We start from the raw sequence: 21,799 nt of genomic DNA, 5'->3' as shown, positions 1-21,799 counted from the left end.
CCTTATTTGTGTTACTACTATTACAAGAGTGAGGGTTTGCTTTAATTGTAAGGTTTGTTTTCTGAAGATGGAAATGGTTACAATAAAATCGTTTTGTTCATGCTGTGTATTGTGAAGTCCCTGGGAATGGATGGAATGAACACAGGTTTGGTAAAATAGAGAACAGTTTGTATATTGGTTCAGCTCTGTGTTTCAAAGCAGAATGAAGGTGTTATTGCTCTTGAGAAAGACTTTTTTTTTTCCATTCAGTACTTAATCGTTTCAGGGTAATAACTACATTGCATTTTAACACAAGTAGAATTCATTTTAAAGAATATCTTTATTTATCAAATTTACAAAATCCCATGTGAAATTTAAAAAAGAAAAAATGTGTAAAAAAGCTACACAAACAGATACATATAAAAAATAATCATATATACACATCCCTAGTACATTTCAGTAAAAAGACATTTGTGCAAACAATATTACTGGTTTATTACAATAATAAATATTTGTGTATGTAAAATACCATTTATATGTTCTAGTTATGCTATAAAAAATAAATTGAAAGGCAATCATCATCCATTTTGTGACAAACCATTTAAATATTTATATGTAATTCTCTATCTGTAACTGGGGTTTACTGTGACATCGTTTCCAACACCACAGTGCCACCTGCTGGGCCAAAATAGCAGCAAAAGCCTTACAAATCATTCTGCATGAAAGAACATTTCCACAGCATAAGCACTCACAGCCTGGCACTCATGGTTGAGGCTTGGTTCATGTTACATCACACATTAAATGCATTTACAATTTTAGTGCAAAAGTACAGTACAACACTACTGATTACATTTTTAGAGATCATTATGTAAATCTCATTTATGGAAATCAGGACTTTTAATAAAGCAAGTAGATGATTATTCTACATATGTTATACTGTACATCTCCTATATCCCTGCAAGGAAGCTTCATAAAGAAATGAATGCCTGTGTCAGCTAGTTCTTCAGTATGAGTAAATCGCGGCGTATTGTTTTCTGCCTTTAAACCTAGAGGATAATCTTATCAGGCTCTCGGAGGTAACAGAACGCTTTTCTCCAGCATCCCTGACGGTTGCTAGGGTGACCAATATCTTGAATGGCAAGTCAAGCACTGATGAAAACCTTTGGTTAAACTCTGCACTAAGGGACCTCTTAAGTTACCTCTGCAGAGCACAATGTAGGTCAGCGTAAATAATTAAAGGCAACCTCAGAAGTCCCCTGTATGAACCAGACCTGCAAATAAACTGCAGTGCGAGCGCAGTGCTTTAGTTAGACTGGTTTTGCATGAAGATAGAAGATGACTACAGTTTACACTGAGCATGCATGTACAGCTGTGGGAAGCATTTAAAAAGTGTATCTGTGGGCTGGCTGTGTGCCAGAGCAGAGCAATCCTGCAACACAAAAGCCTCCCCTGAAAGCAGAGAGAGAAGCTCTTTCAGCACAGAAAGTCAAACTTTTTTTTAAGGTTCTGATTGAAAATGGCTTCTGTTTTTAAATATATAATTCCAACACCACATTTACTTTCGTCTCATGCATCTTAATAAGAGTAGTTGTATAACTCTCAGTTCTATAAACCTGGGGTTTGTAGACAGCAGTTGCTGCCTAGGCGCCAGTAGAAATGGATTGGAAATGGCAATCTTCAGAGTGCAGGGATGGCAATGACAGCTGTCTGAAGAGCCTGTATTTCCCCACTGAAAATCCTCTCTCATTACAGCCAGGCTAATTATGTTTCAAAAGATGTAGGGTTATATTCATTTTTTGTGTTTGTTATCTGTTATATATAAACATTTATTTTCTACAGTAAATATCTGTCAGTTACAGTTTTTATTATTATTATTATTATTATTATTATTATTATTATTATTATTATTATTATTATTATTATTATTATTATTATTATTATTATAATGAAAAGGTTCCCTTTTTTACTTCACTAGAAATAAGCTCACAATTATTCAATACATACTGTAGTGGTTCCAAATTTATAGATGTTTTAAGGTCTCTAATCAAACTGAACTGAATGCAGCCCTACACTGTAGAGTCTAACTTAAAAGCTAAAAACTCCACATTGGTGGCCCTTAACTGTATAAAATACCAGATATCTGCTGAATAGGTATTTTCAGTAATTTGGGGTCTGATTTACCGCCCCACCAACCTGATTTGGTCAGGCTGTCTGTAAAATTGCTATGAAGTGTCCCACATCTAAAGCTGAGGGAACATGAAACTTGAAACTTCAGGAGACTAGGTTTCAGGCCACTGCATGGCACACCAGATAAGACTTGGGGTTTGATACAGCAAAGTACCTCAAACTAGGTTCCTGAAAAAGTGTCTTCGTGTTCCCTCAGCTTAATGTTTAAAGGGTTACTCAAATTTTATTTTAGAACAACAAGGAAATACTAACTTGTGACCCCCAGCTGCAGTAACCACTCATGGTTTCAGTGAACAGTAGTGTTGCAGGAGACCCTGGCAGATGTCATCTTTCCACCAGCTTAACTGTACACAACCTTGACACAGAAAGTCTCCTCGTTCTTGTGCTCCTGGTCATTGATGTAAATGAGAATCTCCTCCTCACCTGTGCTCTGGCTGGGCGCAAATCGCAGGCCGATGGTGTACGTCTCTCCCCCTCCGATCTGACACAACACATTGTGTTACAGTTTAAAACATGACCAAAGAACTTATTTTATCAACACTGCAGAGGTAGAAATGCATTGGGGTGGGAATGAAAAACTTGGTGTCTCCCCGGTAAATGACTAACTGCATTCATGTAATATTTATGCAAGCTAATTTTTCATGTTTGTTCTTCCTTGGCAGGCTTCCTGAATGCCATTTTATATCACTTCCAAGCACAGAATAGGACCACAGTCTGCCTAAAGCCAGGCAAATTTCCAAACTTCATAAGCAAGTAGTTGTAGGGGGCATGTGTTGCCATGCTTCACAAAGATTATTCAGATAATGCAGTTTGAACACTTCACAGTATATTAAAGTTAATAAGATGTCTCCCTAATGTCAGTACCAGGGTTATATATTTGCGCATTTAACTGAACAGTCAGTGCCACACGCTGACCCAATATAATGGCGGCATGGATCCTAAAGGGGATTTTCAGCATGCCATTCTAAATCATTATTGTCTAGCTGGTGTTTCAGCTTAAAGGGACAGTTTTATGACCGTTTGCATGTGTGGGCAAAGCAAGTCTCTGTCAGCTGTTTAAAATATTTAAAAAACAAAATGATGCATCTGAGGTGGATACTTACTGGAGGGAGAAAAAGAAGAGATTATTCTTCCTATACAGTTCCCTAGCCAAGCAATTTCTCTGGCAGCTAACAATATTAGTTTGGTGGCAGTGAGGACCTCACAGTTAATCATTTACCTGTCATTTATCCAACTGCTCAATTACGGCTCTCCCATGCACGGAAAATTACCGTGCAAGTTTAACGTTTCCCCTCCCGGTCGACAGGCAATGTAAAACCAGATTAAACAGACGGACACTCGATGGAATGGGATGCTTTGTATCCAAATGTCTGGCAATCATTTCGGATTTTTGTAAATGCATGAGAGATAGATGCAGATCATCTACATTTTCATTTTAGCTAAAGGTTAAATACCGGAAAGTCTCTATATATTTTTTTTCTTAGTTTCATCTTATTCATATGTATTATCATGCTTGCATCAGACTCAGAAAAGGTTTTGTTGAAAGAGACTGGACGATAAAGGTAGACTCATGACACTGATCTAAAAATGCACCTGGACACAACTAGCATGCAATAGCAAATGATCTTAATTCATTGTGCATGTTTTATTTATCATCTTATAAGTGTACGAGGCACAAACATTCAACATGTGAGAAATTATGCTAAATTGGTGAAATACCAGCATATTTTTCTGTGTTTAAATAAGCTGCCACCATTCATCCCCATTGCATTCCAGTGCTGTTCTTCCTGCTGGATTGAACCATACCAAGCCAGCTGGTCCTTGCCAGTGCTAAGCTCACCTCGAAGGCGTCCTCTTTGAACTGCAGCAGGTCCGTCCGGTTTGTGCAGAGGAAGTGTGATCTCCTGGTGGGATACGGATTGGTGTAGGTAATTTTCTTGTTGCTGCCCTTCCCTGCTGAGAGCGAGATTTCAAAGGCCTAGATGGAGGGGAATTAAAAGACATCTGCTTTCACCAGTGCAGGGTTTAATCTGAGAATGTTTCAGAAGGGACCGGTAAGCCTCATTACCTTGGATATAAGCGGCTGCTTGCAAGACACACAGACCAGCCACGAGGACACGAGCTGGTGGTAGTCGACGTCAACCATGTTCAGGTAGAGGAATTTACTGCCTGCCTTCTGGGGCCGCACTCCAATGTGGAGATCCTGGACTGCATTTGGAGGAAGGACAAACACGTCTGCCGGGTCAATCTGGAAAAAAGAAATACAAAAAGAAACAATCAAATACTTTTCTGTGATACCTTTCAAAGATTTCCTGAATGAGCAAAAACTCATCATATATACATATATATATATATATATATATATATATATATATATATATATATATATATATATATATATACACACACACACATACACACAGCAATGACCAACACCTAGAATTTTAGGTTAAAAAAATAACTATATGAACATATTTTAGATCTTTTATTTAACATCATGACTCAAAGAAACTACACAATGATATCGCAAAAGTCTACCGGAAGCCATAATAGTAGTACAGTATTTCATGTTGGATTTTGAAATGTCACATTTTTCACTTTTTGTCAGTTTTTCGTTAAGTATATAGAAAACTACAAAGCGGTATGTAATCTAATATGCTAACGTAACATTCTTCAGCAGGTTTCATTTGACTTTATGAAGCTAAATTAATTAATTCTATAGAGGGGGATGCAGAACTTTTGGCCAGGGTTGTAAATATATCAATCAAAATCACACAAGGAACAATATTGTAGCAAATTCTATAGGCACACTAGGGTCTAACTAAGGTCTAAGAAAATGTATTTAAAACATGTATTTTTTCTTCTTTTAAAGATGACAGCATGTCAGTTCTTCTCTTAAAGGAAAAAAGCAATAATAAACTGACATAAACATCTCCAATAATACCTGCAGCAGGTGTGGGTGGGAGGAGTAACACTTGACCTTCCTGACAGTCTGTGTGCCTCGTAGGACCAGCGACAGGTGGGTCAGCTGACCGGTCAGACAGCTCACATCCACGCGCTGCAGGCAGTGAATGTAGAACTGCCAGATCTGAACGGGCGCAGCCAGCCACGGATCCCTGAGCCCACACAAAATAATACAAAGCATTATTCCACAGGCACTCCACAAGGCTCATACAGTAGCCATCAGTCTTCTTTTCATTCAGAAATCTGGTTCAGAAGCATGTGTTTAATTATTGTAATGGGCAACAAGGGAGCTACATACATGATCATGAGATTGAAAGCAAATTGATTTTTTAAAAGATAATTAAATCAAAGGGTGCCGCACACATGTTTGTTTTTTTTTTTACATTAAAATCTATTTCCTATATCCAGCTTTGAGTCATTCTTCTAACAGGTCTGCCCCCACACAATGGTTGAACATATATGCAGATATGTTTATTCATGGAACAGCACAAGTTCAGGTACGTACATGAAAATTGTGATGAAAAATTTCTTAATCTGCGGGCTCGGACCACCAGCTACTTTCAGAAACACATCCTGGGGTTCTCCTGGAGCCTGGAGTTGTAGAATGAAAGAAAAGAAAAAAGTAACTGTGTCCACGTTCAATTAAAGTGTTTTGTTTGTGTTGTTGATGCTAACTAGTAGTAGTAGTAGTAGTAGTAGTAGTATTACTAAACTATAAAAAATATACAGCCTAAACTACATTTCTTTTAATTTTTTTTAACAATGATTTGGACATGCATACCATCTTCTTGGTTTCACAGATAACATTGGGGTCACTGCATCGGACATAAATTTGGGGCTCCCCACTTGGCACTCCAACTGGTGTTCCTAGAAACAAAAAGCAGATAAAAAAAAAAGACAGAAACACCCCTTATATGGGACGTCATCAGTCCTTTTAGAGTCTTCCCAAAAGTCCCGATGGTGTTTTCCTTATCAGCCCCCCAGCTACCCTGCTCATTCAAAGGAAGGTAGCCACGTGTCCTGTCTGCTGGTATTTTTTTTTATTGATGTTATTACCTGTCTTCTGTTTATTATATTTTTTTATTATACCAGCTGAGAGATGACACTGCAGGTCACAATTATTCAATAAACCAATTTAAATCTATTTTGTTCGTAGGTGTTCTTACTTTAGATAGGCAATAACTTGCATCAAAAGTAATTCAGCTGTGCAATAAGAGAGACAGGCAAATATTACAAAAAGGTTTCTACTGAAACTCGAGGTACAAAACTACAGTTACAATAATTTTCAGCTGCTATTGTCATTCATCCATAACTTCAAACCAACGAATCATTATATAAGGTAAAACTTATAACATGCAAACATTCACTTATAAAGGTTGACCACAGTCATTTTGCATGCTGTGCAGATTTCCCATGCTTTTCCCATGGTTGTACTATGCATTTACCATAGTTTAGCATGGGTGGCCATGCTTGTTAATATGTTTTACTATACCTCGCTGAGCTGTAATATGCTTGCTTATGCTTTATGTATGCTTTATTACACTTTGCTGTGCTTTTGCTATGAGACACTTCTATAAGGGTTGCCTCTACCACCTTGGACCTTCTTATCAGTTGCTATTGTTACCTGGTAGGATGTGCCACGGAGGCAGCCGAATGGATTTCTTTAGGAAGGTGAGCTCGGGATGGTAAAACCGAAACGTCTGATCAATAACGTGCGGCGTGGGTTCCACGTTAACCTGGCAGATAGCCAGAGGCTTTCCGTCCTCCGCCCTGAATGAGACCTGAATGAAAGTCGTTGGCAAAGTTCAATGCATGACTGCGATTGCCTGCTGGTGGTTATAACCTCAATTAGGCTGGTATGTGTTCAGTACTACATTGTTAAAACAGTCAAGGTTAGGGTCAGGGTTTATGCTTCACTCGTAACCTTATTACCCTGAAGCTTAATGAAAACCACAAGCAGCTGCGTGTTTTGCATGTTTTATGATTCAATCTGTGAACAGAATTTTCCTGGCAGAGTTGAGTTCCAATGCCACTGTCTTATGTACAAACCTCTAAATGCACCGCTATGTAAACTCCAGAGCATTGTAACACATGGTTCTATGCATCCCATACTGCAGGTTGATTTATTATATACATACTCGGATGATCTTAGCCTGGACAGTTTTGGATTGATGTCTGTCTATGACGTTAGCACTCCTGCTCAATCGCAGATCGGTTGGTCCCTGTGGGAATAAACAATCAATTTATAATAAACATACTTATTTAATAAGTAACTCATATTTATTCTCCTTTTGGCACTCATATCTTGGACCTTTTCGATTGCCGAGTGCCACCACTGGCCAAACATTTGAACTGCAGTTTCTTGCTTTTAACCTAGCACCCCCACATGGAGGTATATTGTAATTCTACCATGTCTTTATACACTAACCACGCTGTATATGCATGCATATATGGATTTATATCTTGCATTGGAAAGCTGTTCATCCTTACCTGTGTCATGACTGCATGGTCTGCATTGAAGGTTTGGTATTTGAAAGGGATGTAGACGGTTTCTTTCGGACGGAGATAGACTTGGGGTCTCAGTGTGTTTCCTTCCAGGTGGAACATGTCCTCTTCCAAAGGGGTGAGAGTCTTCGACAGCTCCTTGAAGTGTCCCCATTCCCGTGTGTCCACAATGACACTGCAACAAAGACATACATCAGGGCTGGGACAAACAATCCCTGCAGCAAATAGCATTTTTCTTTTTTATTATAGAAAGATTTATTTTAGTACAAAATTGTATTTTTATTACATTGCATTGATTTCTTTCATTTTGATTCCAAGTAGGTTGTTTTGCATTATTTTTCAGTTAGCCAAAGCTGCTGAATCCGTTTGCACTGCAGAAGCGTTCCTTTAAGAGTTGCACAAGCTCATTTTTAATATTTTCTCTTCCTTGGCATGCATCCTGAATGTCAAAAGAAGCTTTTTCATATAACTTTGAAGCACAGAATGCTTTACTCACATGACACAAAAAGGGGGCTTAAAAAAGAACATATTGAAACCCTCAGTGTTTTCACATAAATTATTTCGTAATGAAAATGCTTGAAAGGAAAGCATGCGTTTCAAGGACAGATCCCAGTGCGGGAAAAAATAACTGATTGCTTTATCTGCTTCACTTCAAGGTACTTTGCAAAGCTAAGCCTTTTTTTTTTTTTTTTTAACCATGAAAATATGTTCCTCTGTGTAAAGAGTATGTATTTTCACGTACTGTGATTGGGAGTGATCACGGTTATGAACCCAGAGTGTTTCAGCTCAGGCGCAGGGATACAAGAAGTGCTCCAGGGGTGAGGTCAGTCCTCCCTAATCTTAAGATCTTCCCATGGGCACCACTGTTTGTCACTCAGTCCCACAGCACCTGGTGCATCCTGGACCATAGGTATGCAAGATTCAATGGAACAGATGGGCAGAGAGGTGGGAAACAGTCTGAAGACACACAGATGATGCCATCTGACTACAATGAAGCATCAGATCCCCATTCATCATTGACATTTTCTATGGTCCTATCTGTGTATAAATGTATCTATAAATGTATTGTTATATCTCTCTAACCTTATGTTCTTACGTTCTATATAGATTTTTTAATTAACAGCAGCTAAGATGAAGCTCAGATTTAGAAGCTACAGTCGATGTATCCTTCAGAATACACTCCAGTTAAAAAATGTTATGAACATCAATTACGAAAAAGGCTATCAGCGATTAGTTGAGCTAATTGAGTTCACAGCACAGATAATATTCAGGGACTTTACCAAATCCAAGAACAACGTCCTCCATGACAAATCTGGGCACCTAGAGACCTGATTGTAAAATATAAAACACAGGCTTCCATATCATAAGGGGAGATCTCCCTGTTCTTATTACTTTGGATAGGGATGTCAGCGAGTGATCATCTTAATGTTGGTGGGAAATGTTATACTAAAACAGAGCTCTGTGGCATCACAGTGAACCTGCCTTTAATCTACTGTTGGCTTTCTTCTGATCTCTGCCTGCCCTTCGGAGAGACCTGCAGGGTCATCTTAATGCCGTAGTGATATATCTGATTTAAATACTGTTGGGTATTTAGCAAGATGAAGTATCTTCGGCAAATACGCAATAATCATCAGGCGAATTAGGAACCTGGAATTGTTTTTTTCGACTAACAAGCTCAAAAATATTCATGTTTTCAAGTCAAAGACAGTAGCATGTTTCAATGATCGTTCCCAGCTGGTACTGACTGCAGAGGGGAACCTAGCAGTTGATCCCTTCATCCCATTGACCTCATTAGTAAAAAGCTTCCTCGCCCGAAGCATGCACTTGACAGAGATAGTGGAGTTCTCAACGGTCAATATTATGTTGTCGGCTTACTTTGAATTAGGTATCGCAACAGAGGCAAAAACATATAATTTAGCAAACAAAAGTGGCCTCAGTGGAATATGTACTGTCAGCAGCCTGTTGGAGATAGCTGATTGATAAACGGAACCGGTTACTGTGATGTTGCTGACGTTTCACCAGCTTGCAGCAGCGTTCCTTTGTGTTAAGGTTATCTCTGCTCCACGTCTTATAAATAGATAATCTACTGAGGCAGCCACTGAAAGAGCAAACTAAAACACCAGAGTATGCTTGACTGTTGGAATCAACTTCCCACTCACTTTGCAATATCTAGCAGCCTTTGAGAAGAACACGAGGTGATAGAAAAGAAAAGTACAAATTGAGATTACTTAAATAAAATCAAAAGGAATAGAGTTATTCTTGTTTATTTACGACCGTCGAGGACTTGATACTGTCAGCAGCTCAGGGGAAAACTGCATGTAGGACATTATTTTAATTCTTGATTGAAATGAAATTACAGAACACTGAAGACATATCTTGACATATGAACAACACTTACCAACCCTTCTACTTGATACTGGGTAACTATAAACTTAAGTATGAATGACACGTGTTTCAAATATGAACATAACCAACCACGCTCAGAACCAAACCCATTTTAATACACACCTGGAATTTCGTTTCAATTCATTGAACATCTGAAACATAATTATCACTTGTCAACCGCCAGTCAGTGCATACTGTATGCAAAACCTTTTGTTCCTGCTGGTGTTTGTTGGGATTGCAATGAAACATATCTGCAGTGCTGAAGAAATCACTGTTACACCAACCACAAGGGAATATCTTACTGTAAATAACTGTAACAGCTTCCCTCTGCCCTTGGTTCAGGAATCAAAAAGGACATTTAATGCAAGATCTTATTATTAAACATTGTCTTCTGACACACCCGCACGCCTCTATAGTGTTAAAAGCTGTGAGCTACTGCAGTCCTACCTAAGCTCTGGATCCTCGCACTCAATGGTGACAGTGTGCTGAGTGTTGGAGGGGTTTTTCAGGGCAAACTCAAAGAACTCTGCTGTGCCCAGGGTGGCGTAGACAGTGTGCTGGGCAGTGATGGCCAGACTCAGCATCTTGGTGATGCTCTCTGCTTTGCTGCGCTCCCTGTAAGCTTCGATTATCTGCAGGTCCCGAGAGTGCTGGATCCGCTCCACCCGACGGACCTAAAGAGAACACAGAGGAAGATTCTGTCAGCCTGGTCACATGGGAATCTTTGCATTTGACAGTTCATCTTTTTTTTCACTGACAATACAACTCAATCACATTAACTACTTCAATTCTCAAGCTCTCCCTAAACCACGGTTACCAACTAGGGTATAAGATGATCTCTAGATGAATCAAAATCACACAGAATTATTTAGTGTCAGCAGACACGTCTGGTGTTGTGTTAGGTGGAATAATCTGAGACAGTCACACCAGAAAGAAAGCCTCACTCCACATATAACATTATAATGACACCAGTAAGACGAGACACACTTCATCTTGATAAAGAATAGAGTTTTATAACATGTAACACAATTGCACGCTTAGGGAGCACCAAGGATTCCATGTCGTTTATGTCTATTACTATGCTGTGAGCAGCAGGCAGCAGTGTGGGGTAGTGGTTAGGGCTCTGGACTCTTGACCGGAGGGTCGTGGGTTCAATCCCCGGTGGGGACACTGCTGCTGTACCCTTGAGCAAGGTACTTTACCTACATTGCTCCAGTAAAAACCCAACTGTAAAAATGGGTATTGTATGTAAAAATAATGTGATATCTGCTAACAATTGTAAGTCGCCCTGGATAAGGGCGTCTGCTAAGAAATAAATAATAATAATAATAATAATGTCAGGTTTAACATTTAGTAGTCTTCAGTATCATACATACAGTATTAAATAAATGAAATAAAGAGCCACGTGGCTCTCTTGCTTTAGACAGCTCTATGACTCAAGGCTCTTTATCTTGCAGTATCTCACCATGATGTAGGGCATTGTGTCACCCTCCTTTGCCTCGTACTGCCGCACTGCCATCATCCTCTCCAGTTTGCGCTGGTGCGTGCTACCCGTCTCCCCACTGGCGTGCTGCAGGGCGATGCTGGCCTCCTTCATTCGGCTGCACAGCATGGACGCCAGCTCCCCGTCGATATCGGGCAGGCGTCGGGCACGCGAGGCGTTCTTCGCTGCAGTTTGATACAGAGTAAAAGAGCCATGTGAACACCTGTGCTGTAGGAGTGTGCGATTCAGTGAGCCAGACCTCATCTGGAGCACACCTTCTAAACATCACCACGTTCAGTTCAAGGTATCAGGTGAGACCCATTTTCTTCCTAGTTGGCCGCAGTCTATAAAGTAAACTTGCAGATGAAGTCATGAAGAAGGAGTGCTTTCGGGTGAAGATATCCAAATTTAGCATGTCATGCTACAGAAACCGTAACATAAATATCCACCAGAAAACAATACTACAAAGATAAATTAAAACCACACTAGGTTCTGGCTGAGCTTCACTTTTTAAGTGCTAGCCTATCGCTCTCTAATCTAGTTCTATCAGAGCTCCCTGCTTCTCTCTTCTGCAAGACAGATTCATCTTTCCCCTGTCAATCCTTTCCCTTAAAAGATTTCACTTTGGCTTTCAGCGCCTCTGACAGCTCTGATGGAACTGCAAATTAGCCTTGTTGGAGACACATGGGAGAAAAGAGGTGTCATGTTGGAAAGGACTGATTCCCTTCCCCTGAGATATGAAAAATCTTAATTATATCTTACACATAGAAACTCACACTAGTATGTAATGTGTATGCAACTAACCATTGGCACACACCAGAATATACTGTGCAGTACGCAAATCAATAAGCAGATTGAGGGAAGCAGTCATGATGATCCATTTTTCGACAGCATGTCTTTTTAAATGACTTCTTTGGTTGAAGCCTCAAAGGTCACAATGAGGAAACGCGATCGTTATTAAGACAATAACATCTGTCACTCTTTAATATTTATCCTTTTCTCCACCTGTGACGTGACAAAGTACAGCATTGCTTCATTACTCAGGGACTCAGTAACAGGGCTCCGGGTTCACACTCTCAATCTGTAATGCAATCTAGACACTTCAATTGAATATAGACACAAAATAGTCTGTCATCTCCAATCCTGTTATTTCATTTGTCTAGCTCTGTGGAATCTGACAGCACACTAATTCAATAATCTATACGTACATATATCAAGATTTAAATATAGAGATATAGACAGAAAGGTGTGTGTGTGTGTGGAGGGGAGGCAGTGCTGACCGTTAAGGTTGGAGATGCTTGTAGAGGACAGGCTGCCTCCGGTGAAGCTGCTGGTGCTGTCATGGGAGGAGACGACCCGCGAGAGAGATGGGGGCAGAGAGTCTGCGTGCTTCAGTCTGTGCTCCGAGAGGTGTCCTGAAAGAGCAGCAAACACACAGGCTTACAGGGTCCTGTCCCACAAACACACGGCCTTACAGGGTCCTGACCCACAAAAACACAGACTTACAGGGTCCTGACCCACAAACATACAGCCTTACAGGGTCCTGACCCACAAACACACGGCCTTACAGGGTCCTGACCCACAAACACACTCTGCTGGCGGCTCTGCTGGACCACACCAGGACAAAACGAGGAGATCACACACAAACAGCTGTACACGTGTACTTTGGTTTTACACATGAAAGTAAGCCTAGTAAGCAACGAACACGGCCTCTACAAGTTATCGTATTGAAATTAAACTGAAATGAATTCATGAAAAACTTACTGCCAACTACTATAATTAGAGTTAAATAGGAAATAGAATAAATATTATTTATACTAAGCCATCTTTCCAGTACCCATGTTGTTAATGTTGCAATATAATTCTTTATTTCTGATACCTTTTCTGTATTAATTGAAAAAGCTCAAGAAATGTTCCCCAAGGCTACACCAACTTTGTCTAGTATGGTGTGAATTTTTCTTTTATACTTATATTACAGTTTTCCATCCTTAAACCTTAACAATGTAGTAGCTGCTAACAACTGTTAATACCAGAAGCCTCTTTCATGTATTATCACTTAGTAGAAGTTCAACATCCTCTCTGCATTCACTGAATTACGTAACTCACTCGCAACACTGCAGTAATAGAAATATCCCAGCAAAGTCATTATCAAGTCATAGTGTGGGCTCATCTTATACTGTATGTTTCTAATTTCCTGTTTGAATGATGTGAATTGCTGGGGATTTGAATAGCACTCGGTATCCAAGCCACCGACACACTGGAAATAAAAGAAAAAGGAAAATAAAGGAACTGGCTCGGTCAGTGTCCTTGGCAACCACGGAAAAAAATATGATTAATCTACTGTGTTTCGTGGTGCCTGTCAGCTGTACACAGCGTGACTCGTTTTCAGTCAACACATGCAGAACAAGATACAGGGAGTTAAAATGCACGTCTCTGTCATGTCCATGTGTCCCTGGGGATTTAGGCTATGGCTTACAGTGTGTCACACAGGGAGGACTAAGAGCAATTGTATTTATAAGGCAACAGCATTGCTAATAGAGACACTGGCAAAAGAGATCCAGACAGGAGGTTTATACTTAACCTTTTAAGGTACAAGGGACATATATGTCCCACAAATAAAATTATGTTAACTTTCTTGTTTTTGCAATGAGGCGCAATGTGACATGGTTTAAAATGTACTGACAGGTTGGATCTGTGTTTTAATGTGTTTTAAGAAGTGCCAAATAGATATGTTTGCTTCCCGATGTTTGGTATGATTAACATACCTTTCTTAAAGAGGCTTTTTAAAAAAAAAAAAAAACATTGTAATTATTAATAAATGTAAAATGATAGAAAATACAATAATAAAAAAAATAAAAAAAAGATCTACAAGGCAGATTTAAAATCAGAATGAATGTAGAAAACTCTATGTAAGTTTGCTTTCTTGTAGCTCTCCGGAGGTGCTGAGAAGGGTTGTTCAGCTTTGCCTGTGCTGTGTGTATCATAAGAGCTGTCATCTGTTCTGTTTGCAGACTCTCTCTTTAGGATCCCTGTGGTACTATGCTAGGGTTTTCCAGCTGACTCAGGGGCAGTAATGAGGAACAGAGGATGTGACTCTGAAACAGAAACCAACACAAAGGGGCTGGAAAAAAAAAGTTTCAACAGATAGGTCAGGAGGGATTTGGCAAGTCAGGACAGGATTGAGATCCTAGCTGAACGCTACTCCATTTTCTGGTATTCGCTTTTCAACTGACCTGTTCAACAAAAATGAGGGAGTCACGTTCAAAATCTTAGCACAAAACTGTTGTGAACTACTGAAGCACTGAAAGGCTGGGTCCAACAGCAGGCAGTTTAAGCAAGAAGAGTCTGAAAACCTTACTTCTAGAAGACCAATATTGTGTACAATCTTGTTTTTCAGTATACAGTGAATCTTTTAGGAACATTTCATTTCACTGAATTGACTGTACTGAATTTTATGTAATACTGTAACAATATTAGACAATCATACATAAAAAAAGTGTAAATAGTAAAATCTACAGTACTCGGTTAGGGTTTACAGTTGGGTTTGGAGCTAGGGTTAGGGCTGGAGCTAAGGTTAGGGTTAGGGCTGGAGCTAGGGTTAGGCCTGGAGCTAGGGTTAGGGTTAGGGCTGGAGCTAGGGTTAGGGCTGGAGCTAGGGTTAGGGTTAGGGCTGGAGCTAGGGTTAGGGCTGGAGCTAGGGTTAGGGTTAGGGCTGGAGCTAAGGTTAGGGTTAGGGCTGGAGCTAGGGTTAGGCCTGGAGCTAGGGTTAGGGTTAGGGCTGGAGCTAGGGTTAGGGTTAGGGCTGGAGCTAGGGTTAGGGCTGGAGCTAGGGTTAGGGTTAGGGCTGGAGCTAGGGTTAGGGCTGGAGCTAGGGTTAGGGTTAGGGCTGGAGCTAGGGTTAGGGCTGGAGCTAAGGTTAGGGTTAGGGCTGGAGCTAAGGTTAGGGTTCGGGTCAGGGCAACGGTATTGCATCAAGTGTCCTACATGTTTTTTGTTTTTTTTTCAAAGGGCTTTAACACCAGAAAATCATATAACAATGTTTCCAACCAGCACTGTCTACTCAATTGAACTGACTGCTAAACTTGACTGTGTTGAAGTTTAAGGGTCGAAATTTTAACAGGTTCAATCAAGACTTGAAGTAAACCTTGTGGATGTTTTAGTTTTTCTTTACCAGAGATTACTTACACACCATTGTACTGCAGCCAGGCATCATCTGTAAGATCAACCTTAAAATAAACAGCCCTGAATAAGAATATATCTTTAAATGAAAGTATCGCTCAGCGGAGTGTCTGAGCTCAGAAAGGAATGCCCCAGGAGAATTAGTTTTGCATGATTATGGAATGCGTTCAACGTGTATGGGAGTGGACTAGACAACCCATTATTCACAAACTGAATTGTTTAAATTCATTTTCGTTAATGTTTGTTTTTTTAAGACAGGACAAAACATACTTTCTACCACTATATACACAGACACGGTTGGCATGGAAACTGCAGTGCTGTCCATGAAGGTGTTGAACTGAAATTTCTTTCCGATTTCAATTGCTTTTGTACCGTTTACAATATAAGCCTTTCCTGCTGGAAAATATGCCACAGCAAATACCACCTTTTAACAGAAATCCCACTTAGGTGCTTAGATGTAATCCTTCTACATGTACCTAAAGCAACAGACTCAATATGACAATAGAGTAAGATCCTTTGTGTGCCAAGCAAACACCTCACAGTATTTCAGGAGTTTTGCTTCAAGCTTCTGTGACAGTATCTTAAGTCATTAAATGTATAAACCTTCTAAGAAAGAATAGATTTTAAAGAGCAGCATGTCTCAGGCATGACATATCACAATTATCTTAACGTGTGCATTCTTGTTTAGAATCAGTCAGTACTGTATAAAATGTTCTGTTTTAGTCCTTACATCGCGGTGACTGGTATACCAGCTGTACCTAAGGACAAGTCAAGTGTGAGAGCTCTTTTTAAAGCCCCAGGTGTGCTTTAAATGTCTGAAACGACTTATACAGAAAATGACATGCACAGTAAATCTAAACAAGAAGAAGAATATGTTTTTTTGTATAAGTGTATGATTGGTTTTGCGTATTTTCACTATTGTATATTACTGCAGTCTTACTGCCACCACCTCCTTGAAAAAAAAAAAAAAAAAAAAAACAGATTGATAGAAAAATGCACTTTTATCCTGTTTCCATACAATTGAATTGATCATGAATTGCCTTTTAGAACCAACATCCATTTTTAGGCTGTCAAAAGCATATTTAGTGGTTGACGATGCCATCTACCTATTATTTGTCTTGTCCTTGTTTGAATAGATCTTACGACTTAAACACACTTTAAAAATCAATTCTCCTTGGAGCAGGTTTAACATTCACATACAAGTACCTAAAAAAAATAATAATAATTATAATAATGAGAAATATTATGAATAACATCATTCAATAGGTATTTCTTCCTGTTGACAGCCAAAGAACAAGATACCGCTTTCTCTATTTGTTAAACAATTTCATTTCTTTCTTTCTTTCTTTGACATAGACTTGGCTTTGTCATCGCTCTCTCTCTCTTCCCACAGCTTATCTGGCTTCTGCAGGCAAGAGCTGCTAAAGAGAGCTGGAGATAAAAGCATAATAGCCTTAATCTTTATTCTTTCGGAACAGGCGCTGTGTGTGCGTGTGTGTATGTGTGTGCGTGTGCATGTGTGTGTGTATATGTGTGTGTGTGTGTGCGTGTGTGTGTGCGTGCGTGTGTATATATATGTGTGTGTGTGTGTGTGTGCGTGTGTATATATTGTGACAAAGCACAACTCACTCGGGTTCGTTGCCCCTTTAAAAATACGACCCAGAACAATGAAATGGATTTTTAAGCGCTGGTGCGCTATTTTTAATAAACACAAAAGTAAACAAAACACACAAAATACAAAAGCAAAATAAACACCTAGCTCCTCTTGGAGCACTAACTCAACTTCCAGGAACACCCTTCCTAACACGGGACAGCTAAGCTGTTTTCCCGTCCTTACAAAACACACTGGTGTCACACCGCACTTACTTCTTCTCTGGCTACTCGGAGACAGAGCACCTCTCCTGCCTCCTTCTACTCAGCAGCGTAGAGCAGACTGACTGCTCTCCTTATAAACCCTGCACCTGGCTCTAATTTACAATCATAGCCAGGTGCAGGTGATAATTAACAATAAAACAATTAACAGAAAACATTCCGCACATGTTTTTACTGCAGAGAGGTTTTAACCCCCTCCCTGCTGTCTCACAATATATGTGTGTGTGTGTGTGTGTGTGTATATATGTGTGTGTGCGTGTGTGTGTGTATATGTGTGTGTGTGTGTGTGCGCGTGTGTGCGTGCGTGTGTGTGTGTGTATATATGTGTGTGTGCGTGTGCGTGTGTGTATATGTGTGTGTGTGTGTGTGCGTGTGTGTGTGCATGCATGTGTGTGTATATATATGTGTGTGTGTGTGTGTGCGTGTGTGTGTGCATGCATGTGTGTGTATATATATGTGTGTGTGTGTGTGTGTGTGTGTGTTTGTGTGCGTGGTGTGCTGGAACAGGGAGGCTTCGGTGAATTTGCATTACCAAACCTGACACAACATGAATCTATCTTTACATTTTTAAAACATTCTTAAAAACAACGTGAAGGGTGAGAGATTAAGTATATGTGTATCCCTCCAGTGCTCAGTAGTGTAAAACCCTAGCCCTCGAAATCTATTCCAGTCCAAGTCTGTATTTCAACCAGGTTCTAAATAAGTTACTTGAACATGATAAGGCTAAATGACCTAATTTAGGGCTTGATCTACCCATAGGGATATGGTGGTCTCCCTACAGCTTTGTAGGGAGACCACCATCATATTCATTATTATTATTTGTTTATTTAGCAGACGCCTTTATCCAAGGCGACTTACAGAGACTAGGGTGTGTGAACTATGCATCAGCTGCAGAGTCACTTACAACTACGTCTCACCCGAAAGACGGAGCACAAGGAGGTTAAGTGACTTGCTCAGCGTCACACAACGAGTCAGTGGCTGAGGAGGGATTTGAACCGGGGACCTCCTGGTTACAAGCCCTTTTCTTTAACCACTGGACCACACATACAACTTATCATACAAGCTAAAGTTTGGGCAAGTAGCTGTACGTAAAGAATACAGAAAACTTTTTCAATCTTAAAAGTCTGCTGAAATTATACATCCCCCTGTTAAAATGCTGCCTTTGATTTATGTTGACTTCACCAGGGATTGTGTCTCCTGGACACCTACAGTAATACAAACTGCAGCACAACTCTGTTACACAGCTCAAAATATTCCCAAGGACAAAGCTTTAATGGGGGCATAGGATAATGTATGTTACTGCTATAGAAGCCTGACAGAGACTTGATGATGCATGTAAAGGACATTCTCTCTGGTTCATATTGATATATTAGGGCTGTACACTGAATACAGCGTAAGCATTCTTGTCTCCCAATAAGTACAGAACAATTACCAGTGCAATAACTTGCCATTTATATCCCAATACATACATGTTAATAAAGGTAAGGTCAATAAAACAAAACCTTATTGGTAACATATTATGAATATTATAAATATTTTAATTATCGCTTAGAAAAAGCATGACCATCATTTACAATGGTCCAGCCTTTCACTGAGTACAATCAGAATCCTATTGATCTGTGTTATTTTACCTTTACTATCCGCAGATTAAAACTCCCATATTATTGATTATTGATAGATCACTTGTGAACAATTTGTTTCTAGCAGGTCTAGAATAAAGCGTGTGCGCTGGAAAGTTGAAAAGTGTCCACTCACAAAGGTACAGCCCATCAGCAGTGTGCTTGCTGTTATGTAAGCACATCGTCTATAAGCATGATCGCGACCAGAACCGACACTGTGAGAGAGCCAAAAACCAGCCAACGCTTTACAGAACAAGACAGTAATCTCCCACTTTACAGGCAAATTTGTGAGCTCTCAGTCCAACTGACTGACAGCTTTATTTCTTTCAGCGACAAATAGGAAGTAAAACAAATTAAGAAATAAAAAGAGGCTGCTTTAGAAATGACAACACCAAGTCAAAATGTTAATTGATGTATACAGTTTGCCAAAAGGAGAGCAGCATAGGCTCTATTGTGCTAAAATCCCATTAATACTGTATGGGCAAAACTTTTTCTTAAATGTACTTACACTTATGGGTTACTATTTCGATGTAAGAAGAACAGGAGCTCAATCTATTGGGAATATGTAACTTGGCTGAAACATATATATGTGTTTGTGTTCTTCGGCTTACCAACGTTGCCCATGCGTAGATGCAGTGTCCCCTTCACGATGGTGGACACACCAATGGCATTCACACGGCGGTGATGAGAGATACCCACAGAGTCCTGGACATATTCTGTTGTGATGACCTCCAATTCATGGATCACTTGAACTGCAGCCCTTCCCTGACGCAGTAAATGCTGCAGAATTAAAAAAAAAAAAGATTTTTAGGAGAGCAAGCCAAAGCAAGGCCCTGGTTCCCTGGTTGCAGCTCAACAAACCCACACACTGTACAGTATACAGCCTGTCAGCTGGCAGACGGAGTAGGTTTGAAGTACAATGAACGAACCACTACCTTGAGTTCCACAGCTGAGGAACCAATGAGAAGCAAAGATTCTGCGTCCCATACATCAATCTGCAGAGTCTGAAGGGCGAGGTAGCGGATAAACCAGCGCTGTTCACCTAGCTTCAGGAAGCCGGGGTCCACCATGTACTTCAGCTGTAACCCTGGAGACCCTGCACAGTGAAGGAATCAAATGAAAATGTATGCAAAGAAAATGCTACAGCTGAGGAATGAACAAAACTGTCTGCAGTGCAAAGGTAGCCATTGAATACAGGCATAATCTCGATTATAACCACAACTATACTAGCATGCTTTACTGCTCCATCTTTAAGACACATATTGGGCTGGGTTCTCAAGCTTTTAACTATAAATTGACATTAGTAAGATTGAATTTCACATCGTAAACATGCACCTAATAAAGATACGAAACCAAAAGAAAAACTAATCAGACATTTAAATTGTGTGGCTTTTGATTGGTCTGCAGTGGATTCTTAAAAATGTTCTAATGATGACTCGGAGTAAAAAGCATTGCATTGCGATCTTAATTTATAGAAAGTGTTTAGGAGAACTTCAAAGATTATTGATATCAAGTGACCCTCTATCTCAGGTTAAATGAGAATAGTATAATATGTGTTTCACATTAAAACGTGTGAGAGTGAGGATGCACAATGCAGTTTATCACGCAGGATTCCTCACCGGAGTTAACTGTTCCATCTTTGTTAACCTGGACCAGGATGCAGGGAGCTGGGTCCCTCGATCTGCTTGCAGACCTGTCTGTGTTCACCAGCAGCAGCCGCTGAGAGGTGACTGGAGGGAAGCGATACAGCTGGAACGTGAAATAAACAGACTTCGGCCAGTCTGTCTCCATCCCTTCCTGAGGAGTTCTAGGAAAGAGTTTAGTGAAAACATAAAACAAAATAAAATGATAACCAGGGCAACAAACTTAGTCAGCATTAAAGAAATAGGAATAACGTGTTAAAACATGTAAGTGATATTCTTGTTACATTTCTCATCAGACGTCTGAGAAGGTGACAACAATTTCACACTCATGTATTCAGATATTCAGGTATCTAATACAGTGTGTGTGAATGAGCTACAGTAAAGCTCTGCTACCTTGTGATAATTCCCTTTTCCTGGTGTTTAATTTATTTCTATAACAACTTCAACTTACATTCTCATAAAAAAAAGTTTATTTTAGAAATCTAGGTATATGTATATATATATATATATATATATATATATATATATATATATATATATATGATGGTATTATCTATTTAATTTAATATTTGTAGAGAACAATGTGATATATGTGATATATTTTTTAGCTTAGCTGGAGTTTTAACTGGAAAGAATTACAGGCTTCTTGTGATGAAATATAAGCCAAACTTTGTTATTCATTCATCGATACTCTTTCACTATATAATGATGTTACCGTGCAGTTTCACAGATATCTGATATTAACAAAGACACTAATATGATTCATAACCCAACAGCATAGCTGCTTTTTAAAACTAAATACAAATATTTAATTACAATGGCCCTAAACTGAAAGGAAAACATCTCATTATAAGTCTTGAGCTCACACGTCCTCAAGAGTAAATCCAATTGCTTATATCCCTCAGCAAGTGGAGCCCTCCAAGGTGCAGAGACTTCCATTAACAGCCACTCAGTAAACAGACACGATTTATAATTACAGTGCC

General features: G+C 39.6%; 1 protein-coding gene across 1 annotated transcript in view; it reads right to left on the bottom strand.

Moving 5' to 3' along the window:
• Nucleotides 1-300: 300 nt before the first annotated feature.
• Nucleotides 301-21,799, bottom strand: part of LOC117963674 (nephrocystin-4-like) — a 78,947-nt gene continuing 57,448 nt past the window's right edge. The window contains exons 16-30 of the mRNA XM_059002199.1: nt 20,793-20,980; nt 20,109-20,269; nt 19,785-19,953; nt 12,784-12,918; nt 11,486-11,688; nt 10,468-10,694; nt 7,621-7,810; nt 7,269-7,352; nt 6,755-6,911; nt 5,912-5,997; nt 5,636-5,721; nt 5,111-5,282; nt 4,235-4,414; nt 4,007-4,144; nt 301-2,647 (exon numbers count right to left, since the gene is read on the bottom strand). Coding sequence (XP_058858182.1) covers nt 2,507-2,647; nt 4,007-4,144; nt 4,235-4,414; nt 5,111-5,282; nt 5,636-5,721; nt 5,912-5,997; nt 6,755-6,911; nt 7,269-7,352; nt 7,621-7,810; nt 10,468-10,694; nt 11,486-11,688; nt 12,784-12,918; nt 19,785-19,953; nt 20,109-20,269; nt 20,793-20,980 — 2,317 coding nt within the window. The 3' untranslated portion in view covers nt 301-2,506. The remainder of the gene's footprint in view (nt 2,648-4,006; nt 4,145-4,234; nt 4,415-5,110; nt 5,283-5,635; nt 5,722-5,911; nt 5,998-6,754; nt 6,912-7,268; nt 7,353-7,620; nt 7,811-10,467; nt 10,695-11,485; nt 11,689-12,783; nt 12,919-19,784; nt 19,954-20,108; nt 20,270-20,792; nt 20,981-21,799) is intronic.

Source organism: Acipenser ruthenus, chromosome 27 (genome assembly GCF_902713425.1).
Source record: "Acipenser ruthenus chromosome 27, fAciRut3.2 maternal haplotype, whole genome shotgun sequence".
Classification (NCBI taxonomy): Eukaryota; Metazoa; Chordata; class Actinopteri; order Acipenseriformes; family Acipenseridae; genus Acipenser; species Acipenser ruthenus.
This window is presented reverse-complemented; position numbering and strand designations above follow the sequence as displayed.